General features: G+C 36.4%; 1 protein-coding gene across 2 annotated transcripts in view; it reads right to left on the bottom strand.

Moving 5' to 3' along the window:
* Positions 1-2,795: 2,795 nt before the first annotated feature.
* Positions 2,796-20,820, bottom strand: part of PNPT1 (polyribonucleotide nucleotidyltransferase 1) — a 29,452-nt gene continuing 11,427 nt past the window's right edge. For both annotated transcript variants that reach the window (XM_026676718.2, XM_026676719.2), the window contains exons 14-28: positions 20,623-20,693; positions 18,602-18,638; positions 17,164-17,230; positions 16,994-17,083; positions 16,324-16,377; positions 12,816-12,925; positions 11,326-11,397; positions 11,176-11,239; positions 9,818-9,901; positions 8,871-8,954; positions 8,671-8,777; positions 7,909-7,964; positions 4,906-4,984; positions 4,492-4,539; positions 2,796-3,465 (exon numbers count right to left, since the gene is read on the bottom strand). In XM_026676718.2, coding sequence (XP_026532503.1) covers positions 3,319-3,465; positions 4,492-4,539; positions 4,906-4,984; positions 7,909-7,964; positions 8,671-8,777; positions 8,871-8,954; positions 9,818-9,901; positions 11,176-11,239; positions 11,326-11,397; positions 12,816-12,925; positions 16,324-16,377; positions 16,994-17,083; positions 17,164-17,230; positions 18,602-18,638; positions 20,623-20,693 — 1,170 coding nt within the window. In that variant the 3' untranslated portion in view covers positions 2,796-3,318. The remainder of the gene's footprint in view (positions 3,466-4,491; positions 4,540-4,905; positions 4,985-7,908; positions 7,965-8,670; positions 8,778-8,870; positions 8,955-9,817; positions 9,902-11,175; positions 11,240-11,325; positions 11,398-12,815; positions 12,926-16,323; positions 16,378-16,993; positions 17,084-17,163; positions 17,231-18,601; positions 18,639-20,622; positions 20,694-20,820) is intronic.

Consider the following 20,820-nt stretch of genomic DNA (forward strand, 5'->3'; position numbering starts at 1 on the left):
CCATTGCTTCTTGTCCTGCCTTCGGGTGCTTTGGATAATAGCTTGACACCCACCCCCACCCCATCCTTTGGAGCAGCCCCTTAGATATTGGAACACTGCTATCATGTGTTGGAAGAAATATCCTTCTGGGTTTAGTTCCAAGTGGGGAAAAAGACACTGGATTCATGGAAGTTATTTGGAAAGGTTTAATGGTGGACAGGACCATATGCCTTGGAGCTCCTGAGCGAAAAGGGAAGAGATGCTGAGAGTCCCTTGATTTTATACCCTCTGTTGGGCCTCACCTTAATGTTCTTATTCCTGTGTAAGAAATATATCCCATTGGCTGTCATACTCCCAGGGGTGGGGGGGTCTTAGCTAACTTTGGAGACTTTTCTGGACCACGACTTCACCTGAGTGCTGGCTGATGCTATCTTCCCAGGCCATGTGGTGAGATGGGTAGAGGGCTTTGTTATGTGGAATACTCAGGCCCACCCATTAACAAAGGGGTGGATGGGGGTTGAGCTTCTGCTACAAGAACCAGCTGCAAAAATGAACTCTTGCATTACTTATAAAAGAAAAGTTTGTTCAACTGTGAACATATACAACTGCTGAAAATATTCAAAGTACAGTATGTATGATTCTTCCAAAGCCCTTAAAACAACACCCTGCTTTTCAAGAGCACCAAAAACTGGTAGCTGCATCCTCCATAATCTTATCCAATTACACTGCCAATAACTGTACCAATGATAGCTGACTACAGGTATTAGCAAATACCTCCCACTGTTTGACAGGAAATACATAAAGATTATAGTATAAGTTATCAAGCAACTTCTTTGCTTCCTACTTAGTTAAGCCCAGTCCCCATATAACTAATGGGTATCCATCTGTATCATTTAAAGTATGCAATTGTTCATACACAACACAAATATAACTTACCAATATAATTACTAAAAGACAGAAATGACAAATTTAAAAACTTTCAAATTGTAATGAAAAATTTTTAGTTTTAAAAAAGTGACAGGGAGAGATAATAATCCTTAAAAAGGCAGCAATTTCTGAACTGCCAAGATAATACTTTAAGATGACAGCAAAAGGAGTATTTCTCACACATTTGAACAACACAACAGTCACTTACTCTGAACATACAAGGGAATTGTATTGCTGTTTCCCTGCCAAGATATGTATAGGCCTAGTCCATCAGTATTAGCTGGAATAGATACAAAAGATGTTCTGAACTATTACTTAAGATCCTGAAATGTCAGATAATCTTGCATTACTGAGGTTATATTCTTAACTATTAAGTGTTACAGAACTAAAATCCTTCAGTTTTATAGGCTAAACCAAACTTTGAATTATGTCCAGAATATCATCATGGCAACACCATCAATTCCCAGTCAAGCCAAGGCAAGCCTATTATAATGAAAAGCTCATAACTCCCACTGTGGATCAGATGAGAAGGGTAAATATAGCACTTTGTATATCAGCAAATAAACATTTGTACAGTTTATTCTGTCTGTACTTCATGTTTTAAAATGTAGAAAAACTTTCTAAAAATGATGTGTATACTTGTTTTGGAAAAGCTAGCACAAAGGCTTTCAGAGACTATATTTTAAAAAAATCCGAAAGTATCTGAGCCTCCGAGGCACTGGAGATAATAGAACTTATCCAATCCTTTGAAACTAAAGAACCTATTAGTTTTTATACATATTTGTTATCAATAAATAAATTTGGCATGCAGATGTTAAAGAAATGAGCGGAATAAAGAACTTGAGGTTCCTATATTACGGAAGAGTGTTTTAACCTCTATAGCAAATGCACTATGTCAATGCAGCTCAAATTACAATTTACACAACAAAAATATTTAGAATATCCAGTATTTGATTCCATTATGTTCATATAGAAAAACTGTAAAAACAGCATTTTTTGGATATGTTTTTCTTTTAAAAAAATGTTTCTATACTTAATTTGGGGAGAAAATATTACATGATTATGTAACAAAAGCAAAAAATTTTGAAAATATAATATTCTTCTAAATTATATACCTAATAAATGGAATCTGACAATGAAACAATATAAATGGATTCTGTATCCTTATGACTAAAAGGTTGACATTGCAGCATTGGAAAGATAAAAGTATGGCTCCATTTACTGAATGGATTGAAGACCTGATTGCCCTTGCTACTTATGAGCATATGGCCTATACATGTAAATTTTGTATTGGCCAGTATAATGAATTATGGGACTCATTTATAAAAAATACAGATTAAAAAAGAGCTGTATAAATATATTAGAAAAATATACATACTTGAACATTTGCATTCAATTCGTATATATAAACGTGTAACTATTTTTGTATTTTTCTTTGTTGTATTTGTTTCACTTTTTGCTAAAACACACTTTGTGTTTTTCTTTTGACAATTTTTTATTAAAAAGCAAATAAAAAACCCATAAGAATGTGAACTAATGTACATATCTTTAATAGCTTAAAACAGCAAAATAAAAGTTTGAATGATTATACTGAGATAACCCAGAATTCTCATTTGGCACAAATGACAAGGGTCAAATTATCCTATTTTAAACACATCATGCCTTTGCTCAGCACTCTGGAAAAGGCTGTAATGTTGGGGGAAATGGTAGGAAAAAGAAGAGGATGATCATTTTAGGAACATATTGTGATGGAGAAAATCTATGTAGAAGATAGCAGTTGACACTGATGGAACATAATATCAAATGACTTTCTTGTGGTAGTAGAACCAAAGATAAACTATATAGAATGAAGGTATTTTCCATTTTAAAAGTATTCATAGATTCTATAATTCCACAAAAGAGTATTTATTGTGAATAAGAGCTGCTGACCACTTTTATTTGAGTGTCAAGATTCACAGTTTGAGATAATGTACTTTCCTGGAATTAGAAAAAGCAAACGTTCAAAAATGTATTACAGGCAGGTGTTGCATTTGTATTTCTTCATGTTTAGAAGCATCTTCTTCAACATGATTGTTTTTCCATTAAAATTCTTTCTGGGAACATATATTACATAAATGTAATACAGCTTATGCATGTGAAATGTCTTGTTAGCACTAGAAGTAAGGTTTTAAATAGATATTTGGATGGTATTGTATACTTCTGGAAATAGTCATTCTATTCATTTGAAACTGTCACTTTTTATACAATGTACAAAGGGCTATGAATTCTTATTTTTCAAAATAACTCCAAAGGCATTAAACACAAGGAAAAATTAGCTGTTATTCAATCGTATTTTTATGAAATTTAACGTGTATATATAAACCTGTATATATTACCAATAATTACTCAGTCTCTATCAAAGGGGTTCTTATGCTATGCTGAATTCGCAGACTCATGAACTGCATTTCCTATACTTCTTTTCTCACTCAGTGTTTTAACAACAGATGTAGCTGGACTCTGAAGTACTTTTCGTGAAAGCCTCATTCTTCCATCAGTTGGATCACGTCCAAAGTACTTCACCTGTTCATAAAAGGAAATGAGATTGAGCTCAGGAAGGTACATTAAGTATATTCATTGCCTTGGGTTATTTGTAAAAATAACGAAGGTGGTATGGTAGTAGGTAGTATACAAACAAGTAAATGAAGTAGCCTAAGATAAGTGGTGGAAATGTTGTCAATGAATCTGAAATGGGAGACAAACCCTAACAAAAAGGGTTTTATATATATATTTTAGTTTACTTTATTGTCATTGCACCTCGTACAACAAAATCAAACACCATCTTCAGTGCACATCATGACCATGACCATGAAAATAAACACAAACACACATCCTTCACCCTTCACACATTGAACTGGATTTATATGCTGAATTTATACTTGTGTTTTTATATATTTTATATATATAAATTTATATTTATATGTTGAATTTATACTAAATTAGCATGCAGGTGATCCTTGGTTAACGACTCCTTGTTCAGCAACTATTCAAATCTGTGATGGTGCTGAATGAGTGGCAGTTACAATTTATCCTCAGAGTTCTGGTTCTCTCAGCCTTCCTGCAGTCACCATCTGTAATCTTCCTTAGTGGCTTTCGACAAGCAAAGTCAATGGAGAAGCTAGCAGAATGTCATGAATGCTGATTGCATGATGTCCTCACTTAACAATCCGTGGTGATTTGCTTAACAACGACTGCAAGTGTTAGAATTTCCACTGCTAAGTGATGTGGTCTTACATCACCATGCTTTACCATGTTGCTTAGCAATGGTAATTCTGGCACCCACGGGTTGCTATTCCTAACTGAGGACTTCTTGTATATAAAATCCCTTTTCTTAGCATTTTTTATTTATATATAATTTATATAATTTACACACACACACTCTCTTCTGAATATTCTGTCATGAAATGTAACAAGTTTATGATCTGAAATAGATTTCCCAGCATTCTGAACTACAGTGAAAGTAACAGTTCTTGGGGGAGAATGTGTCTGTAGTTAAGCATATATAGTAATTATCACCTCCAACCACATAATAAAGATGTAACAAATTACCTGGATTTCTTGACCAACTTGTAATCCAATAGCACTAGGATGCTTAATCTAGAACAAAATATCATCTCATTATACCTATCTCATAGCTTCAGATTGCTTTCAGTACAATTAGCAGCACATACAATAGTTTCTATAAGATTTACTTTTCTTATGAATTATTTCCCAAATTTCCAATTGCCTTTTACTCTATATTAACAACTAACAAGAGAATCAGTGGGTACACAGAATGTTTCAACAATATTGGTTAATATATGACAAACAAATTTTAGAAGTCTATCTAAAGTGACTATTCTAATAACAGACATACTATACATCTCTACTTGGCGCCACATCATAAACCAGGGCCTTCTATGGAAACACCATAAGTGACAAATGTGACAATATTATTACATGAACAGAAAAACAAAAAAGCACCTTTCTTTGATCCAACTGCGAGTTGTGAAGTAGAACAGGAGTCATGTTTGGATATAATTTTACCATCACACCAGCATCTCTGCATTTTTAAAAAAAGAAAAGAATGTTTATTTCATTTTTATTTTTATTTGTTTTGCAATATCTGTATACCTCTTCAATCAATTAAGGATTTAACAGTGAATAACATAGCATAAAGAAAACATATGATGGAAAAATAAATATAATAAAATACAAGCATTCATTCAAATATATACCCAATCACAATCAATTAGGGCTGATGGTCCAATGAAAGACTACTATTTTCACCAGCTGCCAAGGTGGGAAGTGGCTGAATGGAACTCTGGGGGAAAGATACCCTAGAGCACAAGGCCTAATTTGGGGAAGGCCTAGCATCTCATCTGCATCCCATGTATTCGTGTGGAAGTGGAGGGCTACCCCCTAGTTAGGCAACACTGACCTTATTCCCTCTTTGCTTCAACATTTTGTCTAAATAAAAAACCTAATTTTATCTGACTGAGCAACATGTTATAAATTATTTAACTTTTAAAAGTATTTTATAATCTTTTTCTCAACTGAACTTTGTAAATATTTTCAAAAATTGTTACACAGTTGAGTTCTCTTCATTGAAAGAAAGAAAAAATATTTGTGACATTATCACCTTTTCTTGTTTTTGGAAGAGAGACAAGGAAGTCCTTATCAATCACATATTCAGTCTTTTATTGCTCCCCTTGTATTAGTTCACAAACAAAGGCCTAATGAAACTCTCTGAATAAATGAATCAATGTTAAAACACAATTAAGAGTTTGTGATAAGGTTGTGATAGTGTGCACCTCTGCCTTCCATTATTTATGTTATTTCTATGCAATTAAAATGATTAAAATTCTTTTTAAAAAACATACACATAAATAGTTGGGCAAGAAGGAGTGAGACATAAAATGAAAGATTTTAGATTAATGCCTTAGTTAAGGTATTCACCCATCGTTTCCTCACTTCTTCATATAAGTTGAACAGTTTGTTCAGTACTGCCTGTTTTTTAATAATCAGTTCAACTAACAAAATTAAAATACTAGACTGCTTTGCTTCAGAATTTCCTCTGTACCTAAGAAATAACCTAGATGATTACATATAAAAATGCTAAAAATGTATTTTAAAAAAAAATAAAGATTGTATGTAGTGTGTGTGTGTGTGTGTGTGATGACCTAGGGTGTGGCACAAAGGCAACACAGTCAGATATTCAGTAGGAGTCCCTTTATTAGCTCCAACTTTTCTCCCAATGTCCTGGTTACCTTCTGGCTGGAGAAAAACTCCCAGGAATAGCCTTTGGCTGCAGAGAATCAAGTCTAAAACATGGTCAACAAAAACTGTAACTCTAAGTCCAATCAAGGCAAAATGACATAATCGGCAGGGCAGGACCAAGAATTCCAGACATGAAGGCATGGCAATAACTCAATACGGTTGGGAAGACGTCAGAAACACAGATAACTAAAGTGAACACAAAATAAACTCACATTTGCTCCCAGCAGCTGCTGCACTCGGCATGCATTTCTTTTAAATTCTCTTCCAACTGTGGCTAATGAAGAGAATCAGGGCCCTTTCCTCTCCCTTAAGCAAGGGGTCCCCAACCACCGGGGCCCGGACCGGTACCGGTCCATGGATCATTTTCTACCGGGCCGCCGGTTTGCTGGGCGCCGCCATCTTGTTTTGACAGACATGATATTCTTGAATTCCGATTTTGGGGGAATCAGCCCCGCCCCCTTTCTTCTCCTCCTTCCCCACCCCTCGGAGGCCCGAGTCAGGAGTTGCTACTGCCCGGCACGGCTCCACACGGCTCCAGTCCTGCGTTGCCTCAGGAAGGGAAAGGCAAAAAGGAAGAGCCGCGCGGCACTTTGCAAAGAGGACTGGCGAAGGCGAAGCGGTTTTGCAAATGATTCCTGGCCGCCCAGATGTAAATAAACGGTTTTTGCCGGGAAGTCCATTCTCACGAGTTTAAAAGGCTCTTGTAATAATATGCCTTTTCTCTCCCCCCCACACCCCCAGCGGGCGCGCTTCAACAACTCCTCTCGCTCTTTCAAAAGTGTGAGGCGGGAGTCAGTTGCAGGAAAAACTGAGCCAAGGAGCAGGGACACAAGTCGCAACCGCAAAGCTAGTGGCGGGTGGAGTGGGGGGGAGAAGACTATTATTCCTGTTATTCTCACGCTGTGGGGATAGTGAGTGGGTGTTTGAGTGGGTGTTCGGTGTGTGGGCGTGCGCGCTGATGCCGGGCGAGAGCTGCCTTTGGGGTTATAGAGCCGCTGCCTCTCGCCGAACTACCCGCGCCAGACGCAAAAAAAGTTCTCCGTGGGGAGGAAAGTGGACCCACGTCACGCCCGGGTCTCTTCTCCCCCCCTCCCCCAGCTGTCAGGTGCCTGCGTGATCAGCCCGGAGGAGCCCTGTCGCCTTTAGCCCGCAGCTCGGAGGATCTCATGCGGGGGGCGAGGAAGAGCCCGAAAGCACCAGCTGAGGCTTCCGTGCAGGGAGGGGTCGCTGGGGAAGACCTGGAGGGGAGGTGGGGAGAGGAAATGCCTTGTCATGCGTGCTGATGCCGATACCGGGCCGCGGATCATTTTGTGATGCCGGTACCAGGCCGTGGCACAAAAAAGGTTGGGGGCCACTGCCTTAAGCCACACAACCCACGTTGCTCACTTCTCCGTTCCTCCCTGGGTGCCCTAGGATGAAGAGTGGGTAGGCCTGGGTCTTCCTCTGAAGTCCCTCTCTCGTTCTACCTCTCCTCTGCTCTGCCCAGCTGACTTTGCCCTTTCCCAGTTTCCTCCACAACCAACGGAGCCACACTCCCACTCCCTGTCAGCTGTTCATCTTCCTCCTCAGATTCAGAATCCGACAGGGGTATGACTGTGTGTGTATCTGTGTCTGTGTGTGTCTTTTCGTGTGTGTGTGAGAGAGAACACACATTCATCCATATGCAGATATACTATTTGATCAGCTTCACAAGTTGCATTTGTTTACCTTAATTCAGTTATTGTTGCTGTATATATAGCTCCAAATTCCAACTGATAGTCTTGCTATAAATATAAAGAAAGAAGAGTTGCAGGAGTAAAAGACATAAATATATGTGAAGAACAAAAACATTAAAAACCTGCAATATGGCATTGACCATATTCAAAGAAAATATTAAAATTATTAAAATTCTCAAAGGCCCAGTTTTTCATTCATTCAATATAGTATTTTGGAAATCAACTACAGGTAATCCTTGACTTACAACAGTTCATTTAGTGATAGTTCAAAGTTACAACAGCACTGAAAAAAGTGACTTATGACCATTTTTCACATTTATGACCATTGCAACATCCCCATGGTCATATGATCAAAATTCAGATGCTTGGCAACTGACTCATATTTATCATGGCTGCAGTGTCCCAGAGTCATGTGATCCCCTTTTGCAACCTTCTGACGAGCAAAGTCAATGGGGAAACCAAATTCTCATAACAACCTGGTTACTAATTTAGCAACTGCAGTGATTCACATAACAAATGTGGCAATAAAGGTTATAAAACGGAGCAAAACTCACATAACAAATTCTGCTCTTAGCAACATAAATTTGGGGCTTCAATTATGGTCGTAAGTTATATTTTATTTAATTCTATAAAACTTGTCCAGGCTGAAAAGACTTGGAATAGGAAATATAAATGCAACACACTCCAAATGTCTGATATTTTTTTAGAAAATTATTATGAATAATAAAGCTAAAGATATCAAAAAGGCTCTTACATCATCTTTGCATATTTCATTAATAAATTCTTTTGCTTCATACATAGCTTCCGGTACTGGAGCAAATATGGAAAAAGTCTCTTCATCTACTTGGCTAACAGTTACCCCTTTGGAATAAAAACAGGCTACAATTAGTATTTAATATATTGTATTAGTTTTAAACAAAATGTGGGAATATAAAATCTAAAAACAGAAATTACCTGTTTCAGCTCGAAGTTTCTTTAAATTATAACCTCCTGGTCCAAGAAATCTTGCTCTTTTTGTTGCTGGTACCTGAATATTTTCTGAAATGAACAAAATTCAAGATATGAAGAAAGTGTATCACTAGGATTTAGGGGCTGACTTTTTCATTTGTTAATTTTGCCTTTCGGAAGAAGTAGTATATAATAGCATGCTTATATTTAGCAATCTAAATAGATCTCAAGTTTATTTGACCAATGAGAATATCGTAAAAACTGTATTTTGCTCACAGGACACTGGTATTGATAAAAGAGAAGATGGAAATAATATTAAATAATTTATCTTACAGCACTATTATATCCACTCCAAATCTGCAGAGGTTTGGATAATCATCAAAAACAAAGAGACACTCAAAAAGATAGAATAAATGAAAAACAGATACTATCCTATATCAGATACATTAATGAACACATTTGCAAAACAAAATTAACAGATTAACAAAAATGATTTTATGTGAATGTGGTTCACTAGTAGTTTAAAAGGGGAAAAATACTCCACAGATACCAACATTTACTAACTTTTTAAAAAACCTTCTAGACTTTCTGATCACTTCAAGACAATACTACTACTATGACTTTTCCTTCTTTCTCTGCTTTCATTTAATTTTTTAATTTAATTTTTTAAACTTTGTTAAATTTAAATTCCCTTAAATGTTTCCATTTTTCCTCAAGACAAATATGTTGTGGTATCAGTGATAAATACCCTTCTTTAACAGATTCTGATTTTATTGATACTATATGATTTAGCAACCTTGGCAGGTCAAATATGAAATTGAATGACTGGAATGAAAACCATAACTCAAAAAAGCCATAAATCTGCATATACTGGGTCATCTTCTTAAAGTGACATTTTTATGCATTTTAGGAAAACCTTTCTAACTACTCCGGTTAAAATTATAGGTCATTACCTGTAAGTGGTCCATTCTCTTTTCTGCTTGGTCTAGGTTTTGCAATTACTTTGCTCATTATTTGCAAGATCTCTTTCTTTGCAACTATGGAAAAATGAGTAACATTTTAGTTTAAATACACAACATATACAATTTATTTTTTTCATCAAAAATACTGCTGGTGTTCTGCCTTTCTTTTTTAAGCAAATCCTTTCTAGCATTTCACCACTACAACGGTTTGAGACCCTTTCGATCAGCTGTTCTATTGAGTTATTTCCAGTCTAGAACTTTAGAAGGAATTAATGTAAGACCAAATATTTTGTCCAGTTTTCTGTACTATTTCCAGTGCATCATGGAAACCCTCTACATTTCTCTCTCTCTCTTTCCCCCACCCTCTCAGCTTAACCAACCTCACAGGGTTGTTGTTGTGAGGAAAATAGGAAGGAGGTGGGTTGGATATGATTGCTGCCTTGAGTTATTTGTACAAATAATAAAGGTGGGACATAAATAAGTAAATATTTTTAACAATTTAAGTAAGCATGGAGAAACAAGAGTAATTTATTCCATTTCTTGTCATATTTTAAGCTTTTGTTGCAATCTTTTTTATTATGGATCTATTAAGTTTTCAGGTTGGTTCTTGGAATAAAAATACAGTCACATTTGGCTATTCATTTAAGACAATGACAGTATTTTCTGCAAGTAAAATAAAATACATTTCCTTGGTGTTTTTCTTCTTCTGTAGGAATAAAATAAAAAGCATGTTAAATACACAGTCCATTGCTGACACAGAAACAATGACAAACAAGGAACTTTGCTAATTTTTATGTTGAAAAGCAATGAGATTTAAAGGGGCCCATACATTTTAACAGGTATATTATTTGGTTTAAAACTTTAATTGATCAGTGGGACTGATTAAAAAATCTTTGGAAATATTTTGCTTTGAATGAACTCAGATTAGCTCCATCTCTGTTATCATTCTGGAAGTTCCCAAGACCTAGTTCTGCCACCAGGCCTGGGGGAGATCTCATGGAACTGGAGATGTTCTTAAAGGCCTCCATTGCGATTGATCTTTTATTCTCTCCTTGTGGTTTATATATTTCCAGATTTTTCAGTTTTTAATTTATAATGAGGATTGTTAATTTTTATGAGTTTTTGTTGTTTTATTGATTGCTGTACTCTGCCCAAAATCACTTTATAAGTAATTATTATATAAATGTAATAAATAAATAAATAAACTTAATCTACTGAATGCCAATCAAAATATGAGATAATACTGTGGACATTTTTTTACAGATTTATAACTTATCCTTTTGCTGATATGAAAAATGTAGAGAAAAAAGGAGCAAAAATAAGTCAAGAACTGTGGTTGTTCTTCTCACCTGTAGCTTGTTGAATAGCTTCCATTACAATTTTTAAGGGTATTCCTGGTATCTTGATATCAGCCTAATAATGCACAAATTAAAAATAAAGTTTAACATTAATGGAACTATTTTCTAGCAAATTGGGGTTGGGATGATTAAAGTGGATACCTGTAAGGCAGTGATTCCTTTATTTGTCCCAGCCATCTTGAAGTCCATATCACCATAGTAATCCTCTATTCCCTGTATAAGAGCATTTGAAATAATCAACAAGATTGCAATAGTTCTATTAACAATCCAATCATAAGTGTCAACACATATTCTGCTGCGATATTTTCTTCAGAACTGCTGCTAAATTCTATACTTATATTGATATAATGGATGTCTCTAAACCATATACTGTATGATGTCCTTGGAAAATAAAGTCAACCAAAGTTACTCTAAATAAATTGCTAAATACACTGATGCCAGAAGCTTAAACTATAAAACAATAAATGATTTAGAGAATAAAACACATATTCTGTAAAATATTAAAATTCCCAAGATTTCAAATAAGTTGTATAATCTTCTTATGTTATAAGATATTGTAATTAATACGAGTTTTGTCAGAGGAATGGGAAATTACATAGGCTACGGACTGTATAATTAACATGAATACAGGTGGCTCCCAATTTACCACCATTCATTTAGTGATTATTCAAAGTTACAACGGCAGTGAAAAAAGTGAGATATGACCAGTTTTTACACATTCAACCATTGCAGCATCCCCATAACCATGTGATCAAAATTTGGGCCCTTGGCAACTGGCACGTATTTATGACAGCTGCACTGTCCCAGGGTCATGGGATCACCATTTGTAACTTTCCCAGCCAGCTTCTGACAAGTCAATGGGGGAAGCCAGATTTGCTTAATGACCGAATGATTCACTTAACAATTGCAATGATTCACTTAAATGTGGCCAAGGAAGTCATAAATTGGGGAAAAACTGACTTAACAACCGTGTTGCTCAAATTGTGGTCATATATCAAGAACTAATGGTACATAATACTCATATCAGGCAAATACTCAATTCAATAGTTCATCAAATGCGAGTTTGTATAAATGCAAAAAAAAGTTATATGGCTGCCAAATAAAAGAATTGAGTAATCTCCAGAGTCCACTAGTGTTAATATTTAACTTTAAATTTTTATGATGATTTTATAATGTTGAAAGCACTTCACACAGATTATATTCTGAATGTATTTTTAAATATGTATTTTAAAAAAGTATTGCGGGTCCAATTGGCACATTGGACCATATTGTTTGGAAACATGCAGAAGAGGCCTTCATCCTGCAGTGGATAGACAATGGCTAAAATGACACTATTTTAAAATGCGTATGGGTGGCCAATCCATTTAATAGATAAGTAGGATGTATGAGGAAAAGTAGTGGGTTTCCTAAGACCGCATATCACTCATTAGATTCAAAAGATACTCTCCTAATTCAAAGCTTTGCCTCTCATAGTATTATTGTGAATTTATTTGCCAGTAATACATAATGGTTATAAATGTAACTTTTTTATTGAATTTTTTGAAAAAAATAATGATTTTTGTAATAATGTAATATAAATGTTATAGACTGAAGATATCTCAAACCTAAGAAACAAACTTAAGAATACTCACCAGAATGTCTGTTAATAGGCAATAATTTTCAATGTCTCCAACTTTTTCAGGATTTGGCTTGGTAATCAAACCAATAGCAACACCTGCTACAGGAGATGATATGGGAACTCCTGGCAGAGGAAATAAAAACCCCAATAATCATGCTGCTGAATGAAACTAAATAGGCTTTGGAATCCAACCTCTGCTCAGATTAAGAGATATTTCTCACAAATAAAGGAAAATATATGTGTCCCAGGATAATGTTGCAGGATCCAATCTGGGTTGGTCACTGGTATGGTATGGTATTTCTAGTGCCTGTTGTATGTACCCAGATTGGATCCTGCAAGAGATATTTCTCCCTAACCTCAATATGAACAAATTCAAAGAAGGGAAGACCATCAGTTTTCTAGGTAATTTGTTTTATTGACAAACTCCCGTATCATTGGGAAAAAATATCTAGCTTTCAAATAAAATCCCCCCCTTACATTCTTCCACATTATACAGGCATGATATTCCGCTCTGAAAAAAAAAATCGGGGCCGGCCAAAAGAGACCCCCCGCCGCACGCCCGGGGAGCGCCCGCTGCTTTCCCTCGCTGGGGCCGGCGTGTTGCACGGAGGCTGGTCTGTGGCTGGCCCAGCTCCCTTTTCCTGCCACTCAGCGGCCTCCGCTCGCACCGCCCGGGCTCCGCTCAGGTATCCGGCTGGGGCTGTCAGGAGTTGCAGCTCACGTGGCTCAGTCCGCGTTGCCTCGGGAAGGGAAAGGCAAAACCAGGAGCCGCTGCTGCCGTTGCAAGCGCCGCCGCGGCTCTTCCTTTTTGCCTTTCCCTTCCTGAGGCAACGCGGGACTGGAGCAGCGCGGAGCCGCGCCAGCAACTCCTGACTCGGGGCCTCCGAGGGGAGGGGAAGGAGAAGAAGGGGTGGGGGGAAAGGAGGGGGCGATTCCCAAAAAATCGGAATTCGATTTTAATCGGAAGAATATCATGCCTGAATAGTGAACGAGGAGAAGCCTCCTCCCAAACCTTGACACAAAAGGATTAAAAGTAAAACCAAAATGTAATTGGTCAGTCTAGGTAGTGGACAGAAATAAACAGACCTAGAAAAATCAAATTCTGAAGAACCAATCAGAAGTGAAAACCAGTGATGTAGGCTTTTTCAAAAAGGATAGGGAAGCTTAATTTTGTCTTTTGTATCTGTATCTTGCACTGGCTTAAAAGCCACATAAAAACCATATATTGCAATTTTGATTATAGTTCAGAAATTAGACAGTTATCTAACCTACAAAACTATGAATACCGATGTTTATTTCAGAGACTGATATGAACTGCTGTGATTCTGTTATGTGTTTGCTTCTCTGTGTTGCCCAAGGAAATCCTCTTCCAAGTTAATGTCCAATTCTCCTTTTTTAAATTTTCCTTTGTTCTCTTTTAACTCTATTTACAGTCATGTGAAAAAGTAAGAAAACCCCACTGAATTTTTTGACTTTTTCAATGTATTTCATCATACAGTTATTTGATCTTAATTTCAACAATATTTCAACAACCATTCTACAATCCGGAAGACCCCCTAGAAGTGGAGATTTCAAACTGTGAATTTACTTGGACTAGGCCATTCCAAAAGCTCAGGCTGAGAGTATACTCCTGTACAAGACGCTGAAAGAAATCTTTTTAAGAACCTCAGAATTTCATCATCTGACCTACAGGTAGTCCCACAACTACTGATGTCCAAATGCACAAATTAGATCTACCAGGAAGGAGAAAACTTTTGTTGTCCAGAAAAAATACTAGGATAAAACTAAAGTTTTCTTATAAACACTTAGGCAAAAAGACCAGGGCTTCTGAAACCATGTGCTCTGTAAAAACAAGGCAAAGATAGTTTTTTTTGTCAAAGTACCAGAATGCCTATTTATTGAAAATCAAAGATAGAATTGCACATAGTAGTGAAATGTTATGATTTGGGGCTGCTTTGCTGCATCAGGGGTTGGGCAGCTTACCATTATAGAATCCTTATGAATTATCCATTTATAATGTTACCTAGATTGGGTAATAAAATGTCTGCAAGAAAACAACCAAGATCAGACAGCACCAAAGTCTCCTGAATTATTCATTGAATTGGAGGGTGCTTGAGGATAATGTAGAAGATCTCTCTGTCAGAAGAGATTAAAGCTCAACTAAAAGTGAACCTTGCAACATTACAATGATTCTGAACATTCCAGTAAATTCACAATGGAATGGCTGGAAAAAAGGAGGATTCTGGAAAGCAAAGCCCAGATCCAAATTCCACTGAGATGCTGTGAGGTGATTTGAAATGAGTCATGCATGCATGCAAAAAAAAAAAAAACCTTAAACATCACACATCTGAAAAAAATTCAACATGAAGAAGTGGAGGAAAAATTCTCCTGGTTGATGTCAGAGAATGTCATATAATTAATAGAAATGCCTACCTGAAAATGTTTCTAACAAAGGGGGTGATGGCATGTTTTAGAGCCAAGAGTATATTTTTCGATAGAAGGAAATAGCATAACTATCAATTTTTTGTTGAATAAAGGATTGCAAAATCAATTAATCATATTTTTAAGTTACATCTCCTATGTCTTTATATATTGTTTGAATTATGATAAATTATCGATATGTCTACATGTTAAAAAAAGAAAAAAACTTTTCATGGGGTGCAACTTATTATTTCACATACCTAAAATTTCCTCAATCTTGGTGTATGTTTTCCTGCTCAGTTAAACTGCTCAGAGAAAGTCCACCTTCTTCCTCCCCAGTAAAATAATGCAGATATTTTTTTTCCTCTGAAACAAAGTAGATCAGAGTAGCATAGCTCGTAGACTTTCCTATGGAGTGGGGAAGGCATGTAGAAATTGGGGATGGGGAACATTTAGGGACTCCACTTAATGAGATCAAAAGGACCAAACTGCTACATTTCAGTTAGATATAGTATGTATAATCATACCTCATTATACATATCCCGCAGTCCAGAACAGCGGTCCCCAACTGTTACAGCTTGGCAGCCCAGTGGGGGTTGGGGGAGAGGGGAACTGGACTGTGTGCTAGCCTGCCACTTGTATAAGTTTTGGGTGCGCCAGCCCACCACTTGCATAGCCTGGATCTGAACAGGCCATGGCCTGGTACTGGGCTGTGGAATGGGGGTGGAGGACCCCTGGTCTAGAATGATTACAAAGTAATCATCATCTGTGTGACAACTTTTCAAATATTTCACTTATTCTCTTATTAGGGCCAAACCTTCCTAAATTCTTAAAGTTCTCTTCATAGGAATCTCACTGTTTGAGTTGAGCACTCTTATAAATCTAATAAATAAATACTTACCCCTTTTAATATTCTTTTTCTCTAACCTGTTCCAGTTTGCCCTGCAAACAGTTTGTGTTACCCAGAATAAGACCCAAGAATAAAAGTTAGATCTTACTTTTGTATCTGAAACCAGTATTTCTAATTTTACTATTTTTATAGCATTGTATTGCATAAATCAATTCAAAATATGACATTTGTACACTTAGAAAAAACATACCTGCATCCATCAAGGCTAGACTCCCACCACAAGCAGAAGCCATTGATGATGACCCTGAGGACAGAAATTGTAAGTAAGCTATCCCTTAATGCATTGTCAATTAAACACTACTTTTCTATATTTAAAAACGAGTAGCTTTCAAACTGGCAGTGAGAGCCAATTTGGTGTAGCTGTTAAGGAATTCTATAGAGTTCTAGTTCCTCCTTAGATACAAAGCCTGCTGAGTGATCTTGGGTCAGTCTTTCTCACTGCTTGGAAGCAGACAATGGCAAACCACCATTGAAATTTTGCCAAGAAAACTATAGGGAATAATCCAGTCACCAGGAGTCAAGACTGACTTGGAGGAAAACTTCCCCCTCCAAATGTTTCCCAGTAACATGAAGAAAATTCATAACTGTTTATCAACTTTTGATTTCTATCTCCTAGATGTAGATTCTTCAGTCATTCTAAATGCAAGTAACAAAGTAGTGATCTCAAATCTTGATACATTTCAGAAATTTGAAAAAAACCTTGGAAAAAGAGTTGAAGTATTAAACATTCATGAACTCTATTTTTACCAAAATCACAGTGCAATTTTCTATTAGAGTAAAAAAAAAGGCTACCAATCCCTTTCCCCCAATCCTAGATTGCTACCAACAGATTGAAGAAAAATATATAAAAAAGCAAATACCATTTGATTCTAATACTTCTGAAGTAACTCTTATTGTGAAAGGAAATTTATTTGGAATCACCGGTTTCAAAGCCTTCTCTGCAAGTGCACCTACAGGTAAAAATAATGTCATGAATACAAAGAATACTTAACTTCAATAAAAATGTTGAGTTGCCTAGGGGTTTACTTACCATGACCAAGTTCTCTCCTATTTGAACCTGAAACTCTGCCAATCTCATTAGTTGCATATGGAGGGAACTACAAAGAGAAGGAAGACACTTTAAAACACCAAGTCAGCATTTATATTAAGATACAGAGCCAGAAATTTACACCACATGCACACTTCAGAATTTAGAAATTATTCACACATTTTAAGTGGTTCATTTATTCTCACAGTTCCCCCCTCCCCCCAAAAATCCCTGGCTCTCAGTCCAATATAAAGAGAATGATCCAATAATGTTTATATCATAATAGTTAAACTGCAAAAATATCTAATATCTACTGCTTGAAATATAATTACACACACACACACACACACAAAATATATATGCATCTATTTGCCATCCTCTGTAAATCTGTGCAATATATTCACATATAAACAAACACACACACACACACTGCAGATGCTGTTTAGGAACAACCTAAGTAGCATTTCATACAAGCCCTTTAATAATCATGTAATCGTTTTTCAGTGGCACAAAATATTCTTCATTTGTAGACAAGAAAGCATATAGCACCTTCTAAATGGTCAAATAGATACTCCTCAACTTATGGCCAAGCCCATTTCTGTTGCTAAATAAAACATTTGTTAAGTGAGTTTTGCTCCATTTTATGACCTTTCTTGCCACAGTTGTTAAGTGAATCACTGTATTTGTTAAATTAGTCACATACTTGTTAAGTAAAACTGACTTTGCTTGCCAGAAGATAGCAAAAGATGATCACTGGGATACTGCAACTGTCATAAATATGAGTTTGATCTGAATTTTGACCAAATGACCATGGGGATGCTGCAATGGTCATGTGAAAAATGGTTGTAAGTTACATTTTCCAGTACTGTTGTAACTTTGGACATTAAACTAATTGTTGAAAATTGAGGACTATCTTTATCTGACTCTGTATGCCTCAACTGGAAGCTTTTAATTGCTGTTATTCAAATATAATCTACTTTTCTCAAAACATCTCAATGAATTCCCACATTAGCCCAATATGTGATTTATGGCTTAACATTAAATGGAAATCCAAGTAATGTAACTTGTTTAAGTGGAAACCCTATAGGTAGCGGTTACTTGCAGTGTATATTAATTATTTTTCCTCCTAAAAATACTCAAAGCAATGTAAAATATTAAAATCTCATTAAAAAAGCATAAAAATGTCACAATACTTTTAGCAACTGCAAGTATTAAAAGTACACAACAAATACAACAGTCAGAGCATTGTTATTACAATACAGCTGGTCTTCCCACAGAAAACTCTGGAGTTCCCTTGAGATCTGAATAAACTTATGACACAGTGGAATTTTCCTTTTAAGAAAAGCAATGTGGAATCAGCCCTAAGTTCAAGTACTGAACTTTATTGATTAAGCATCTTAAAGATAATAAAATTCAAGTGAAACAAAGAAAAATATCATACCTCATAATGAAGCATAAAGTTTTTTTCTTTTATTCCACTAAAATAGAAATAAAAAGTTATATAGATTTTAATAAGCTGTATATAATTTAATCAATTCATGACCATTTAAATAAAACTAGTACTTTGTTCTCTTTCACAAACAAACAAACCATGACAATCAGGATTTAGGGCACGAGAAACCTCATTTTTCCAAGCATCTTTCCCAAGCCATAAATTTCTGCAGAATCCTTGAAATTTTCAGAAGCAATTGACTTTTTGTAATAAGTTTACTTATAGTAATGTATAATAAGTACATTACTATGGAGCCCCTTTTCTGATTAAGCCAACCTCTTTTCAGAACTCAGAAACTAATCTGATGAAAGCCAGTACAAAGTTATATTTTTAAAACTAAATCTGCCTAAGCTTGATCTATCTTTAATAGGAAATAGTCTGAAGAAGTGGTTTTACACATTGTATGTCAGGATTCTGGCGGTTACTCCAATTAAATCATGAGCCTCGAGCCATACTCCCAAAACTAAAAAGGATTTATTAGAAGTTAACATTCCAGCATTAGCCTGGGCGTAGTCAACTCTGAGATACGTAATTCACTGTCACCCTTGATCCTGCTTTCCCTCCCACCCCTCAGGGTTTATCTTTCGTTTCCATACTGCTGCCTGCCCCCCCACCCTTCTGTTGACAACTATGTGTATACAAAATGTTTTATGAGTTGACATTGTGTGTCTGAGTTGATATTTTAGTCACCTTTTCTTAAGATAGTGAACAGTTCTGACACTCTCACAAGGTGGTTTGTTTATTCACAAAAATGACTGGCCCAGCCCATCACAGAAAAATAATTTATTAAAAAAGAGAGAAATTGTCCATCATCTTCCCTTCTAGAATGCTGGTTTCTAACCCAACATTTTCTCTGTAAGAAAATTTGTGAAGAAAGCATTGGGCTGCGATGAATCCACTTTTATTTTATATCAATGCCCAGGAAGCTTACATTATGCTTAGAAGCATTCTTATAAATACAATTATTCCAGGGCAGGGGTGTCAAACTTGCGTTGTCACAGTATCGTCATGTGACATATCATGACTCCCCCCCCTTCACTAAACCAGGCGTGGGCGTGGCCAGTGCGTGACAGGCTGCAAGTCTGACACCCCTGTTCTAGGGAATGACATTTTGGTTGCAACTTTTCATTTAAAATAAAAAATATTGTTAGAAGGGATATGGAAGCTTGTAGGAACAAAGATGCTGGAAACATATTTGTATCCAAGTACCATAAACCATTGTCCTACACTAAACCAAAATTCTTAGTTTATAAATTAAGACAATGGCACTGGAAAAAGTGACAACTGGTTCTCGCACTTACAACTGTTGCAGCATCCTCACAGTAAACTGGGTGTTGGCAACTGACATGTATTTATGATGACTGCAACATCCCAGGTCACCCTTTGTGACTTTCCCAGCTGGCTTCTGACAAGCAAAGTCAATGGGGATGTTGCATTCACTTAATGACTGCAGTGATTCATTTAACAACCATGGCAAAAGGGTGTTAAGATTGAGCACAACTCACTTAACAACCATCTTGCTTATCAATAGAAATTCTGGTTCCAATTATGGTCCTTTGTCAAGGACTACCTATATTATAAATTAAGATGATGTGAAAAGCCAGTTCCCATAGTTTGTAAACAATATAATTTAGGGGTCCCCAACCTGTGGGCTGCAGCCCATTACTGGTCCGTGGTTTATTCGCAACCGGGCCGCATGAGTGGTGGGCTGGTGCGCATAAGCGCTCAGGGCCTCACTTGTGCGAGTGTCACAACTGCTCAGGCCCTCACTTGCGTGAGCATTGCAGGCACTTGTGGCTCCAGTTGCGCAAGCATCATGGGCGCTCACTGCCCCACTCGTGGTTGTTAAGTGAGGAGTATCCGTATAAGCAATTTATAATCAATTTATAATTATGATCCAGCAAAGAACAAAAACCAGGCTAAGCTGGCAGTGTAAAGAAGGTGAAAGGAAAATATACAATGGCACATACCTGGCTACTGTTGTGATAAGATCAGATTTAATACTTGATTCTAATGAATCAAATGTGACTGTGCAGAGGACCTAAAATTAGCCCAAAAGAAATGATATTATAAAAAATTTCTCTTTAAGGAAATTAAATTCCCTATAAAATAAAAATGATAGTAACATAAAATGCTTCAGAAACTCTGAAATTATGTTTACCTTTATT

The sequence above is a fragment of the Notechis scutatus genome, chromosome 1, assembly GCF_049901735.1.
Source record: "Notechis scutatus isolate UNSWTSFEM ecotype Mainland chromosome 1, rNotScu1.2, whole genome shotgun sequence".
In the NCBI taxonomy this organism is placed as follows: Eukaryota; Metazoa; Chordata; class Lepidosauria; order Squamata; family Elapidae; genus Notechis; species Notechis scutatus.